The sequence below is a fragment of the Epinephelus fuscoguttatus genome, linkage group LG17 (assembly GCF_011397635.1).
Source record: "Epinephelus fuscoguttatus linkage group LG17, E.fuscoguttatus.final_Chr_v1".
Taxonomy (NCBI): Eukaryota; Metazoa; Chordata; class Actinopteri; order Perciformes; family Serranidae; genus Epinephelus; species Epinephelus fuscoguttatus.
The window spans coordinates 32,013,366-32,026,093 of record NC_064768.1 but is presented as its reverse complement, the minus strand read 5'-3'; the positions used below and the strand labels follow the sequence as shown (position 1 = coordinate 32,026,093).

General features: G+C 41.8%; 1 protein-coding gene across 3 annotated transcripts in view; it reads right to left on the bottom strand.

The window, feature by feature from the left end:
* Positions 1-10,561, bottom strand: part of fhod3a (formin homology 2 domain containing 3a) — a 75,989-nt gene extending 65,428 nt beyond the window's left edge. For all 3 annotated transcript variants that reach the window (XM_049602334.1, XM_049602335.1, XM_049602336.1), the window contains exons 1-2: positions 9,993-10,561; positions 2,267-2,376 (exon numbers count right to left, since the gene is read on the bottom strand). In XM_049602334.1, the coding sequence (XP_049458291.1) occupies positions 2,267-2,376; positions 9,993-10,157 (275 nt within the window). In that variant the 5' untranslated portion in view covers positions 10,158-10,561. The remainder of the gene's footprint in view (positions 1-2,266; positions 2,377-9,992) is intronic.
* Positions 10,562-12,728: the final 2,167 nt, after the last annotated feature.

Below are 12,728 nucleotides of genomic sequence, written 5' to 3'. Positions count from 1 at the left end.
ACTCAGCCCTTTCAGCAGCAGCACTGAACACAATGTATCTCCTGTTTTCATACTGGGAACCTACTAATTCTCTACTGACAATGTTATTGTACACCAGTTTTTATACAGCTTAGTAAGTAAGGTGACAACAGCTGGCCAGCTAGTTATGAAGCAACACGGATTTATTGTGAAACCACTGGACTTACACAACAGTTACACAGATAGTAAATGTGCATGCATAGTTACTTATTGCTAATAACCTTAGCCACTTGTAACGTTCAGTATTGCTAATTTAACTGGAAGCTGGCTAGTTCCCCAGTGGTCACTTGTGATACTGCAGCGAAAAAAATCCCCTGCATTCCGAAAAGCATTTTCCCCATAGGCCGAAAAGTGTTTTTTTAAAATCTGTGACATTATCATAATGTAAAGTCTATGAGGCAGGTGGGACCTCGCAGGCAGGGCCAGTGGGAGAAACTTTACACTGCATATTCAGTGTGCAGCATACCACCGAAATACACCCAGATGCTGGAAACTTCTTTTGGCATATGCTCCAAGTGAGCAACGCCATTGGAATGAAAAGGTGTCATCTTGGCATCTAGTGGCTAGATAGGTGTGTAGAGTGCAGGAATGAGTCCTAAAGTCTGGAAATGAGTTAGCATGTTAGCAATCATGGTTCCCTGGTCCCAAAGTCAGTGTTTTTTTTAATGTGTTTTTAATTAGGTGCCTGAAATAAGCTTAAGAGACTTTCACGTTTTGTTCTACAACATAAAATATATCAGTAAATACCTCACTAGTGAAGCTTTTGTATCTCTTAAAAAAAGGCGATTGCTTGACAGAGCGTCATCATGTCGCGCTGCACTGCACCAAACAAGGCTTTACAGTTTGGTTTTGGTGGTGACGTTAGGTCATTCGACTGCATTGTTACTTGTTTATAGCCTAATGTTAGCTTTTTACTTCTGGTGATGGCATTTTGGCCTCAATAATTATCAGAAAGTGGTGTTAATTTGTAATTATCTTGCTGAACAAATGTTTGTTTGCCACAGAGCTTATTTTCTGCAGTAATCCAAAATCTAATGGAAAAATCCCATAGGCTTTTTGATGAGGTAAACAGTGCAATGCTAACTTCCACGTTTGCCTGCAGAAAAATGCCATCCCTGGGGCACTCTATTATAAATCTATTGGTTTGCCATAGCACTGAGAAGATAACTTTAACTTGTGTCACCATAACATAATTTTGGAAACAAATGCAGGCATGTTATTTGGTAATTTATTTTCAGTAACTGTATAACGCCTCTGTCTTTTTTATGTGGTTCCCCTGTTGAATCTTACTCTTTGTAGTCTTGTGTTGTATAGCCAGGTTTTCTCAGCATTTTAACACTATAGCAGAGGCTAGTTACCTGGGCTGAAATAAAGACCACTTCAATTAACAGTATAAAAAAGTAGTTCACTTTTCTGAAATAAACAAATAACCTTTAGTTATTTAGTAAGGACGAGGGTATGTTTGAAAAACTATGCTGCAACTAGGTGTGGATAACACATGATGACACATGATGATAAATCAGGCTGGCAAGCTACTTATCAATATATAGAAAACCTCAAACATGTTGAAATTACTGTACATTTTGCAGATTTTTTTTACAGCACAAAGAGCTGACTTATCATACAAATGACATGATTATTGCACATCTGGCAACACAAAGGTGCTATTTCACACTGAAAAGGCCAAATTTTTGCGGATCTTGTTTAGGCCACAATCTACTAACTAACTTAACACAAGGCATGTCAGGATCTAGTTTGCTCACCACGACTGCCACACAGTTTTCTAGGGGGAAATCTTCAGCCCTAGCAGCAGATATTTATTTTCCATTTCTCTTGTTAACCCAAAGACAGACACCAGCATAACTTTGCTGCTGGGAGGTATGAGAAACTGGGAATACTTCACGACAGTGCTTTTACAAAGTGATCACGCTGTGTCGTCTGGAGTTGACAGGTTTGTGATCTGTGAAATTTTGTCGCAAACAAGATCAGAATATCAATTATTATAAAAACACAGTCAGAGAGCCGTAGCTGTGGAAGGGAGGGCACATCTGTCCCGCTTTCCAGAGCGCTTCATACTTTCCATGAACTCGTGCTTCCAAGAAATCCATATCCAGCAGCTTGTGATGCTTCCAATTTATAAGAATGCATAAAACTCAGAGAAGATATTTGAGTGTGTGTAGGAGAGAAGGGTGAAGAGTGTCAGTCTATATGTCTTGTTTTAAAAGATATGAATGTGAATCCGTCTTACCCTGTGTCATCCTGCTGGAAGCCCTCCAGTTCGTCCTTTTGCTCGGCCAGAGAGGACTCCAGATCCAGATAGGTGCCATTGTGGGAGAGCTGCAGCGTGCAGTCGTCAAGCTATGGAAAAGAATGAAAAAAATCTTTAATGAATGAAATGAACCTGAACTGAGATACTGGAATGGATTTAACTGCATTGAACGAAATGAAAAATTGGCATTCATACCCAAATTAGGGATGGAAAATTCGATTGAGCACTTGGACATAGAGGGTGGCATGCGAAACCTCCCTGGGCATGCTATGATGTACGTACATGAACCACCCACAGGAATGACATTGGACCCTGGGCCTATTATTTTTTAATGCACGCTCACTATGTCGCTGCGTGTGTTTTACACCCTTTTTTGAAACAATCTGAGCCTGTAAAATAAAGCCAGTATATGGGGCAAAGACTTCAACACGAGTGTGTACAGTGATCCGTGAAAAGTGGGAGAGCCATATGCGTTGCTGCTCTGCTTTTAGCATTACAAAGCTGTTAAAGGAATTAACTAGTAGAGACGTAGCAATAAAGGCTGCAGAACATGAAACCAAAACTGGAGGGATACAAAGAGGAAGGAGGAGAGATTTTAGTGCATTTGAATGTCAACTGTAAGTGAATAACACTCAAATATAATTTAAAAATGTGCACAATATGAAGCTGCAATCACAGTCATTCCCACTTACTTAATCCAAGTAAGTAAATACAGAAATACAGAAGCTTGCAAAGTGCGCTGAATGTGCTAGTTCTGGCAGTGCATGTACACATTTATACACATGACAGATTCTGTTTTTCACCTCTTCAGAGCAGACCAATCCTGCACCCATGCCTTCTGTGACTGCATGATCCAAGGCAGCACTGCAGAGTAGCCTACGTCAGAACTGATTGGCTGTGCTGTGTAACGAGAAACTCTGCTGACTTTGAGACCAGGTGCACTGTAATATATCTGCACGCCACTGGCACTGATGTTTATGGGTACAGTCACAAGTTAATAGCAGGTGCACGCAGCCATCCCGGCTACAACGCATAAAAAGTAATATACATCATTGTGTTGCTGTGACAATATGAGCTTTACAAGTAATTGTGAAAAGTATGACTAGGTAAATGAGATCAGAGTCATGAGTTGCGTTAGCAGTTAGCACCTCTATAGTATCTATAGGTCGAACCTAGCCTCTGGTGTGCTGCCAAACGCCCCCTGGCTGTTCGGGGCGAGCAGCATGACGACACTCCCTGACCAGCAGAGACCGCAGATCACAAGACCTGCTGCTGCTCTCTGTCTGTCCCTCCTTCTCACTGGGAAACAGAGAGACGGACTGTCGGATGGACTCACAGCATAAATATAACCTTGCTATATTTACTCAGCACTGAGGCAGCATGCACTCAGGAGCTCAAGGGTGGGTGTGTCCGCAGGGGCTGGGAGTTAAAGGGGGAGGCACTGCCAAGGCCAAAGTGTTGCAAAGGAGAAGCTGATAGCCATCCATGTTGCAATGAACTCTGCAGAGCTATTCCAACCTATCATAAAGAATTTGAGCAATCCCAAGCTCAGAGCAGGGAATCATGCGCTGGGAGAAAATGAGGTGACTCTGGGTTCTGCTCCAGTTTCCCCTCACCCCCTCACAACAACATTAATCCTTCTGTGCCAAATGGCTAATCCGTATAGCAAAACACACAGTTCTCGGACACGTCCCCTGTCGAAATTTAGTCAGTTAGGTAAAAGTAGATCCTGTCATAGCCACATTCTCCAAAGTAGACCCCTCTGAAATAGTATAGACAGAGAAAAAACTAAGGAAGAGCCTAAAAAATTGAGGCTGACAGCTAAGTAAAAAAGATAGTAAGAAGACCTTGAGTGGAATTTACCTTTATTAAGCTAAATGCTAACCTTACAGTGGCAAGGTGCTCACAGTGACAACATGTTGATGTTTAGCAGGTGTTATCTTTACCAAGTTCACTGACTTACCTTTCTCTGCTGACATGCTAACATGAATTAGCACTAAACACACGGTAGGTGAGACCGGGGGTAGCTGTAACCACAGATTTATAATAGTACCTCGATACTGGATGCTAAGATGTTACCTATTTGTTGTTTGTCTGGCGCATACAACAAAAAAGTTTCTAGCCTCAGGTTTATTTCCACGGTATGCAGCCCACTGAATATGCGCAGTAGTGTTTCTCCTCCTGGCCCCACCTGTGAGTTCCTGCTCTGCTTATAGCCTTCATATTGTGATTATGTCACAGATTTTTATATTGTGTTTCTTGGGTCAACAAAGTTTGACAAATATAAAACCTCCATGGATCAATCAATCAATTTGAATCAATTTTATTTATAAAGCCCAATATCACAAATCACAATTTGCCTCACAGGGCTTTACAGCATACGACATCCCTCTGTCCTTAGGACCCTCGCAGCGGATATGGAAAAACTCTCCCAAAAAAACCTTTAACGGGGGAAAAACAGATCAAACAGATCAAAAATTCATAATAGAGAGAGTCATAATTGACCTTGTTAGCAGTTCAAGGTGTCCTGTCAACAGTTTTACTGATGTCTCTTTTACAATAGTCACCCTTAAAAAAATTATTTTTGGGCCACAGCTGGCTGCAAGGCTGAGCGGCTTTTTTGGGGGTGGGGGACACTTTTTGAAACAATTTATCCAACAAGCTATGAATTACCTGATTCAATCTGCACATGCTCAGTTTAGTCTTTATTCATTGGCATTGGCACCCTGTGGCAGACAAAGCCAAGTTTTAAAAAATTTGAGGTAAGGGGATAATTTTTTTACTAAATGTATTTTTGTAATAAAACTGTCTTGTAGATAAATTCATCAGACTTAATTTATTATGTGTCTACATAGATATCTTTCATGCGCTAATGTTTTAGCTGTTAACTGTAGGGTAAGCTGGTTTGTGGCTACAAGAGTCTGGGTCAATTGTGACAACATGTGAAAAAAATGTTAACAATCTACCCCACGCAAAATTTTAGTATTATATATAAACACACACACAAATTGCATTAAAAAGTCATTTAAGTGTCACATTAAAAGCTTTTACTGTAAGTAGTTGGTATCACATTGAACATGCTGGTTTAAACAAGCTCCAAGATACAGACAAAATGTCAAAAATGTTACAACCATCCCCCGTCTCCGTGATGGAAATGTCAGTTTTTCTGGTATTTTGTCACAAACCAAAGCATCAGACAAACTGAAATTTTTACCTGATGTATGAAAATTCAAGGGATTACCAAAGTTGTTACAGCTCGTCCTAAGGAGGACATTACTACGTGCCAAATATCAATCCAAATTCTTGTGATGTATCCAATAGTTGATGAGATATTTCAATCTGGCCTAAAGTGGTGGACCAACCGCTAAACCAGCTTTGCCATCCTTAGAACCTGCTTGGCTGCTAACACAGCTAAAATAAATCCACTAATCAAATATTTTACGGGCCATTTTTGTAGTCTAACCCCAATATACCAGCTGTTGAACCCTAGTGCAATGCTATTCTTAATCAAACTTTTCGTGCCAATAAGGCATAAGAGATTTGGTGGTTGAGGTTTAATGAAGTACTCCTCCTTTTGATTAAGGAGACAGGGGTTGAGGATGGGGGCGTTAATCATGCCCTGTCCCACTGCCCCACTTTTATGTAGGAAGAAGTCAAAAGCATTTCTTGTGCCCAATCCATTTGCATTATTCAGCAGTTTTTTTCAATATTCCACATATACATTACTGTCTTGTCCTTGAATGAGGCTTTGTTTATGTCTCTGAAAATCCCTCATTCTGTCTCACACATGTCCCAAGATGGAGTCCCACCACCGCTAACACCTCCAGCTTCAGCTCCAGCTCCCTGCTTTCCTTTGCTGCTCCGCTTTATCTACACACATTACTCAATCATACAAATACTGCTTGGACAGCGAGAAGTGAGCCCCGGACCACTCTGTAACACAATACGTTAACAGCCCGCCGTCCAAAGGGTGTCTCTTTCCTAAAACACTCCACTTGGGTAATAGTAGTAATAACATAACAAAACACATCATGCTGGACGGAGCCGGCAGAGAGGTGGCTCCAGAAGGAACCGCAAGCTCTTCACACTCAAGGCTCCGGGACAAGCCAGGGAAACACTTAGTGGCTAGTATACTTTACACTCATTTAATCAAATTCTCCCAGAAGAGCAAAGCAGAGAGAGAAAGAAGTGGGGGTAGTGGAGTAATTACTTCCACATTAAAACAACACCAAGCCTGCTGGCGGGTTGACACTTAACAATACCCTTACGTAACTTAAACGATGACTTTTTAAGAACGTTTTTATGTCAAAATCAGAGCCACTGAGGATCAGGCTCTTTGAAGAGCGTGGAGGAGGGTGTGTTCTACATGGTTATTAAATCTCCCTGTGTTGCTTTAATGGGAGCCCTTTGGTAATGAAATAAAAGTTGAGCTGTGGAGTCTGGGCTTTGTTATTTTTGAAGTGAATAGGAGTTTTTTTGCTGAAAAACTGGCTGCTGACTGATGGTGAGGCTTCTGCATTGAGCTGAACATCAATACATCATTTTGGGGGGTGACTTGTCTAAGAGTTTAGGCTAACTCACTGATCTGAGTTTAACATCTTTAACATTCACATGACACTTTGATTAGCTTTGTTGAGCCTAATTGATCATTTCATTTTATTTTTTACTTAAGAGGAGTCAGGTCATGTAAACTGCATATTCCATTTGGATTTTCCAAATAAGGCCCTTTACGAATATAGCGCCATTTCCTGATTAAGATTTGGGATATGCCGATATAATTTGGGTTTTAGGAGCATTCTTTGAACATGTGTAGGCTACAGCACATTCTGAATATGCAACTCGATTGGGGTTTTCACCGCAGTTTGGGACACAGAGCATATTGCCTGTTTACAGCTCTGTGGCTTGTCATGGATGCATTTGTAGACAAACCATTAACCTTGGAAGTCAGAGGTCGGAGCTGGGAATGACATTACACACCTGAGTTGATTGCATTTTAAGTTGAAAAAAACAAGATGTTGTCAGCAATACCAACTCCAGCCAGGTTAGCCATTGTTAGCAATACCAGTTGATAATGCATTACGCTGTATTTTGGGCATACAAACACTGCCAAAACATGTCCAGAGTGAAGTTGGACAAAACGGTGTATGAGACTGTTTTAATGTGACACAAAAAAGACAATAATAAATGCTAACAAACAGTACATTACTCCAGCTTTCACTACTGTTGATCCACGGAACAGCCATCTTGGATTTTAAGATTGGGGTTGGTGAGGTTCCTCCGAATTTCTGAATCAGAATCTGACTTCAGGGTTTGTTCCAGTTGAAATTTCTGAGTGGGAGCTATTCTGACTTCCCAGCACAAATGGCAAGGCTGAAATAAAGCTGCATTCCCAAAAGAAAAGCCAATGTTTCTGGTCAGAAGGAGAAATACGCTGACTTTTGAATATTATGAAAGAACTGGATATCAACAGGTTTTTGGCTATACGGAAATATCACCACACCAACCCTTATCGCCTTCATTAGATAGGACAGAGATAGACACCAAAGGGGGACGAGCCAGACAGCGAAGGGCCGCAAGTTGGACTCAAACCTGGGCCACCGCTAAGGATTCAACCTCTGCCAGGTGAGCTACCATGGCATCCCACAACACGGTTCATATGATCCAAAACGTCTACCATTGGTGGAAAACTTTGAAAAGTCCTATCATGATGCAAAGAAGCAAAATGGCACAAGCAGCTTCACCCATTCCACTTTTCCATATTTTGACACCACCCTATGTTAGGGGGATGTCAATGGGAATATTAATAGAATGTTCATTGTCATTAGCTATGTAAACAGCTTAGAAGGAATATTGTCTTTTTTGGGAAAAGGGCAAAAAGCGAGTTATTTTGGGCATGTAAACGTAGTCATTGTGATTCTGTGAGAATCAAAAGGAAACTTCTTTGTTTAGCAGCTTGGATAAAATGACACATCCCATGCACACAAACCAGTGATGCACTGATTTAGCCCTGGCATGTTAGCCTAACCGTGTGTGTGTGTTTGTGTGTGTGTGCATGCATATGTTTATGTGTGTTTGTGTTCGAGTCCACAAACTGGTGCATGGTCAGAGAGGTGGAAGAGCAGAGGGAGGAAGAGGTCAGGAAAACCACGGCACCCAAAGTGAGGAGAACAAAGTGTCGCAGGGATCCAGGCCCCAACCGCAGGAATTCTGGGACAAGTGACCTATACTTTACATGCAGCCCAGCCAGCCATACACAGAGCTCTACCATCACAACATAATAATACAGTAGGCTTTTCTCAGAGAAGAGCACAGAAGGTTAGGAACAAAAAGAGAAAAAGGCAACTTAAACAAAGAAAGACTAAGAAGCTATTCAGGAGAGTGTCAAGCTCTTGCTCACATTGGCATTTTCCAATACACCAACTTTTCGATCTTAACAGTCTGACGGGCGAATTTGCAACAGTTCAGTTTCATCCCTATAATCTAAGCACAATATCCAGTTGCCATTGCGCACACAGTCTTCCTTCTGATGTGAACAAAATTGCAAACACGAATGCAGGCTGTGCCATCTGTCTGTGTATAGGTTGTAATCATAAGCTTTTCTGTGCTGTGGGCCATTTTTCATTTGTTTTGTGGCTTTTAAAGATGGGGCAGCAAAAGATCTTTTTGGTCTGGAAAACCACTTTGCTGTTGAACGCTGGTTTGCTGTCAGGGTTGTGTGCCAGCACTGGAGCTCTCTGTTTCTCTCTATGTCTCACTTTTATTTCAATCCATCTGTTAAATGTTTTCAGCTTGAATTATAAAATATCTATTTACACATTAAGAATACAAACAAGGTCTCAAAGTGTCTGCTCCACATGTTTGTGTGACTCAACCTTGTGAGTAAGGAATGTGTTGCTGTGTTTATATTTATATCTGGGTGGCTTTAAACACTGAAATTCACTAAGAACCACACACAGATACTTTTTCTCTATCCATCGTAATCTGACCAGCACCTAAATTTGATCATCTGTGATTCAGGCTTTTCGCTGCCGGACACCAGAACTTCCACTGACTGTCAATCACAGACAAATGAGGCAACTCAGGATATATCTGGTTGCACGGATGCCTTTGCACACCTGCCACAGTGACAGAGCACAAAAAAACAAAAATAAGACAGGATTATTCGCTTTAAGGAGGGGATTCATCTTCATTCTACCCCGCTCACCAGAGAGGCCAAAGGTTAAAGTCTGCTTCAAGTTTTTTTGGGGGGAGATCCAGTGGCACTACAGCAGAGCAAATGTACGCCAACATGGGATTAAATCAGAATATTTTAGTATAACACAAATGAAGTCCATGTGTCATATTGCTGTGGGCTTTGAGGCAAACCTTGTCTCAGTCCCGAGGCTGGAGAGCCAGTCAGTTGTGCTCGCATGTGTTCTCAAAATAGACTGTGAATGGTGGGTATGAAAGTTTATTTGCAGCAGGCTTCAAGAGAAAAACAGCAGTCAAAACAACCTCATATAGCCCTGACTTAAATCTGTGTTCACAAGAATGTGTGCTTGAATCTAAACTTATGTTTCCATTAAGACTTTTATTTGTCCTTGAGTTTCTATTGATTTTATAATGTGGAATTTATCACTATAAAATTCCTGTATTCGCCATATATGACACATTCTCATAAGGCTACAAGTGTAGGATGAGTTGTTTACCACGCTGGTAATCCTACCTTGTGCGGAGCTTTGAGGAGCCGGTGGATGCCTGCTAACTGGTTGATGAGTGGGATATCCTCCCTGAAGGTATACAGCGGTGGTCTCGTCGGTTCTGGGAAATTCGTGCTGTTGAACGGATCGGTGTCATCTAAAAACTGAACCCTGCAGACAAACGTGGCCATGGTGCATCCATGCAAGTGTCTCCGCCGAGGGGACAGCCCGGTTCAATGAGAGCTGTACCAGCTATGGCTCGGCTCACTGTGCGCTCCTCTCCTAGTAACGACAACAAACCCGGGTCGCCAAGTGCGCTCCTGTGCGCAGCCTGTCCTCCCGCAGGACAGGGGTAGGTAGGGGAGAGGAGGTTGTGTGTTTGGAAGCCGAAAAGGTGGCACTGAGGAACCGGTCAAGGATCTTGTCTCGCCTCCTTGCTGTGGTTGTGCTCGCACTGAGCTTTTTTGGTGTGTTATTCTCGGAGAGGCAGGTGGCCAGTGATAAAGGGGAGGCGGCAGGCGGACTCCAGCTTGTTGCCGGAGAGTGAAGGATCAGCGCAGCAGCTTGGGACAGCCGGTCTGCTGTCTGTCTGTCTGAGTCCCAGTAAATCCACCCCCCACACCTCCCTCCCCCGCCTCCAATATCTATTTTCCCCTCTGCCTCATCACTCCCTCCTCCCCCTCCCTTCAGATAACTGTCTCCGGCTTAGCAGTGGCTTCCTATATGAAAATGAACTGCACTAATCAAACACATATTCATGTGTGGAAGAATATGAACATACACATGTAAAATAATGACCTAAAATGTCGTTGCAAATTTCGAGACAAGAGAAAAATCATGAAAGCAATTATATTCCACCTTTATTGGACGTTATTGCGTCATTTAATAAATAACGCAATGTGACCAAAGGAGCTCTTACAAGCTAAAAGTACAAAACGTTTTCTGTCAAACTCAAAATACAGGGATAAAAATATTTCCTGTTAAGTGTAGCCACAAGTTTCAGTCTTGCCCAATGCTGACCTCTTGTGTCTAAAAAGTTTAACTGCAGGTATTTCTGCCAGTTAATCATTTCTACCAACCTATCTATTAATGAACCTTTTCTGAGTCTATTAAACCAACTGTTGACTAACAAGTGTACATTTAGCTACTGTACTGAAACCATTGGAGTAAACGGACTGCCACAGGCACTATCATCTTCCCTAGGAGCATTTCTGTCGTGTGTTAATGGTTTTATCTGCTGATGAGATTAAAATTATCTGAGGTTCTGAGTTGTTGATAGTGTCTCCAAACTTAAACACACTATTTAAATTTTTTAAGTGTCCTTTTAATTTGTGTATTGTAGGCCTTAGTCTGGCAGGGTAGATGATTGAATTGATTAGGCCCCTGTGTTCTCTGGGGAACATAGACCATAGACATCAGCCCCTCCACCTCTCAGGTATTGTGCCTTTTGATCCAGTTGTTGCCATGCATTGGCGACCCCAAGGGGTGGCCAAGGGGGGCCATGGCATATGCCGCTTTTGACGATAACTGTGAGATTTAAAACTGAAATATTGATAATACACACAAATGTACTGTGTAAATAATCCAGTGCTTCTAAAAGCATTTCGGCTTCTCCTCATTGTCACTTTGTCTCCCTCTGCTGACACCATCCAGTTGCTTTGTCACTATCAGTGGTGCAGTGGATAGCACTGTTGCACTGTTACAGCAAGAGGGTTCCTGGTTTGAACCCAGGGCCCTTCTGTGCGGAGTTTTCATGTTCTGTCAGCATGGGTTCTGTCAGTACTCCTCCCACAGTCCAAAGACATGCAGGATAGTGTACTTGATGACTGTAAATTGCTCACAGGTGTGGATGTGAGTGTAAAGGTTGTCTGTCTCTATGTGCCAACCCTGTGATTGTCTGGCAACCTGTGCATATCCTGCCTCTGGCCAAATGTCAGTAAGGATAGGCTCCAGCCTGGTATCATGTTGTGAAAATCTGGTATCATGCCAGCCCTAGCTGGTGGTAATGTTCCATGTTTAAGATCCATATAACAGAATGGATGTGAGGTTTGAATTAAATCTTTTCAGTTAGCTTATCCAGATGCTATTTGCTGTGTTAAATCATAAATATAAGTAATTTTCTTTTGAACTAAAAAAATGACCACCCCTTACCAAAACAACAAAAATAAACACTGTATTTATTGCTGCTGGAGTAAAATGTAGCCTATTCATAATGAAACCCCCTCTCCTGAAAATGGTATGAGCCATTTTATTTCCATATGCACCCGATGCAAAAAAAACATAAACAAAAAACTGCAGTTCACATGACCTGAGAAATGTACTGATCTCAACTAGGAAAGACAGCATGCACATGCGTTAATATGAGTGCAGCAGATTTGGGGAAGGGCAAATTTACTGGACCTTTTCAGGGGCCCAGCTATTTCCATGGGTGGGCAGGCCCTGATAATCAAGCCATCATCATGTGAGTGTGTGTAAATGAGAGGTACAATGCTTTATGGCACAGTCCAATTACCATTTACTACATTACTAAGCCCTTAGTCTGTGCACCTGTAATCATCATCTGTGTGTATGAGTAAAATCTATTGTGTAACATGTCATTAAAACCCTGAGGGAAAACTCAGTAGAGATCTTTGTTAACACTGGAGGGCAGAACAACACTTCTTTTAACACTGCTAAACCAAGAGAAAGACACATCAGTTTCATATTATAATCTTGTCCATCGTTTGTTAATGACTGGTTGTAAAAGCAGAACAAAGTGCAAG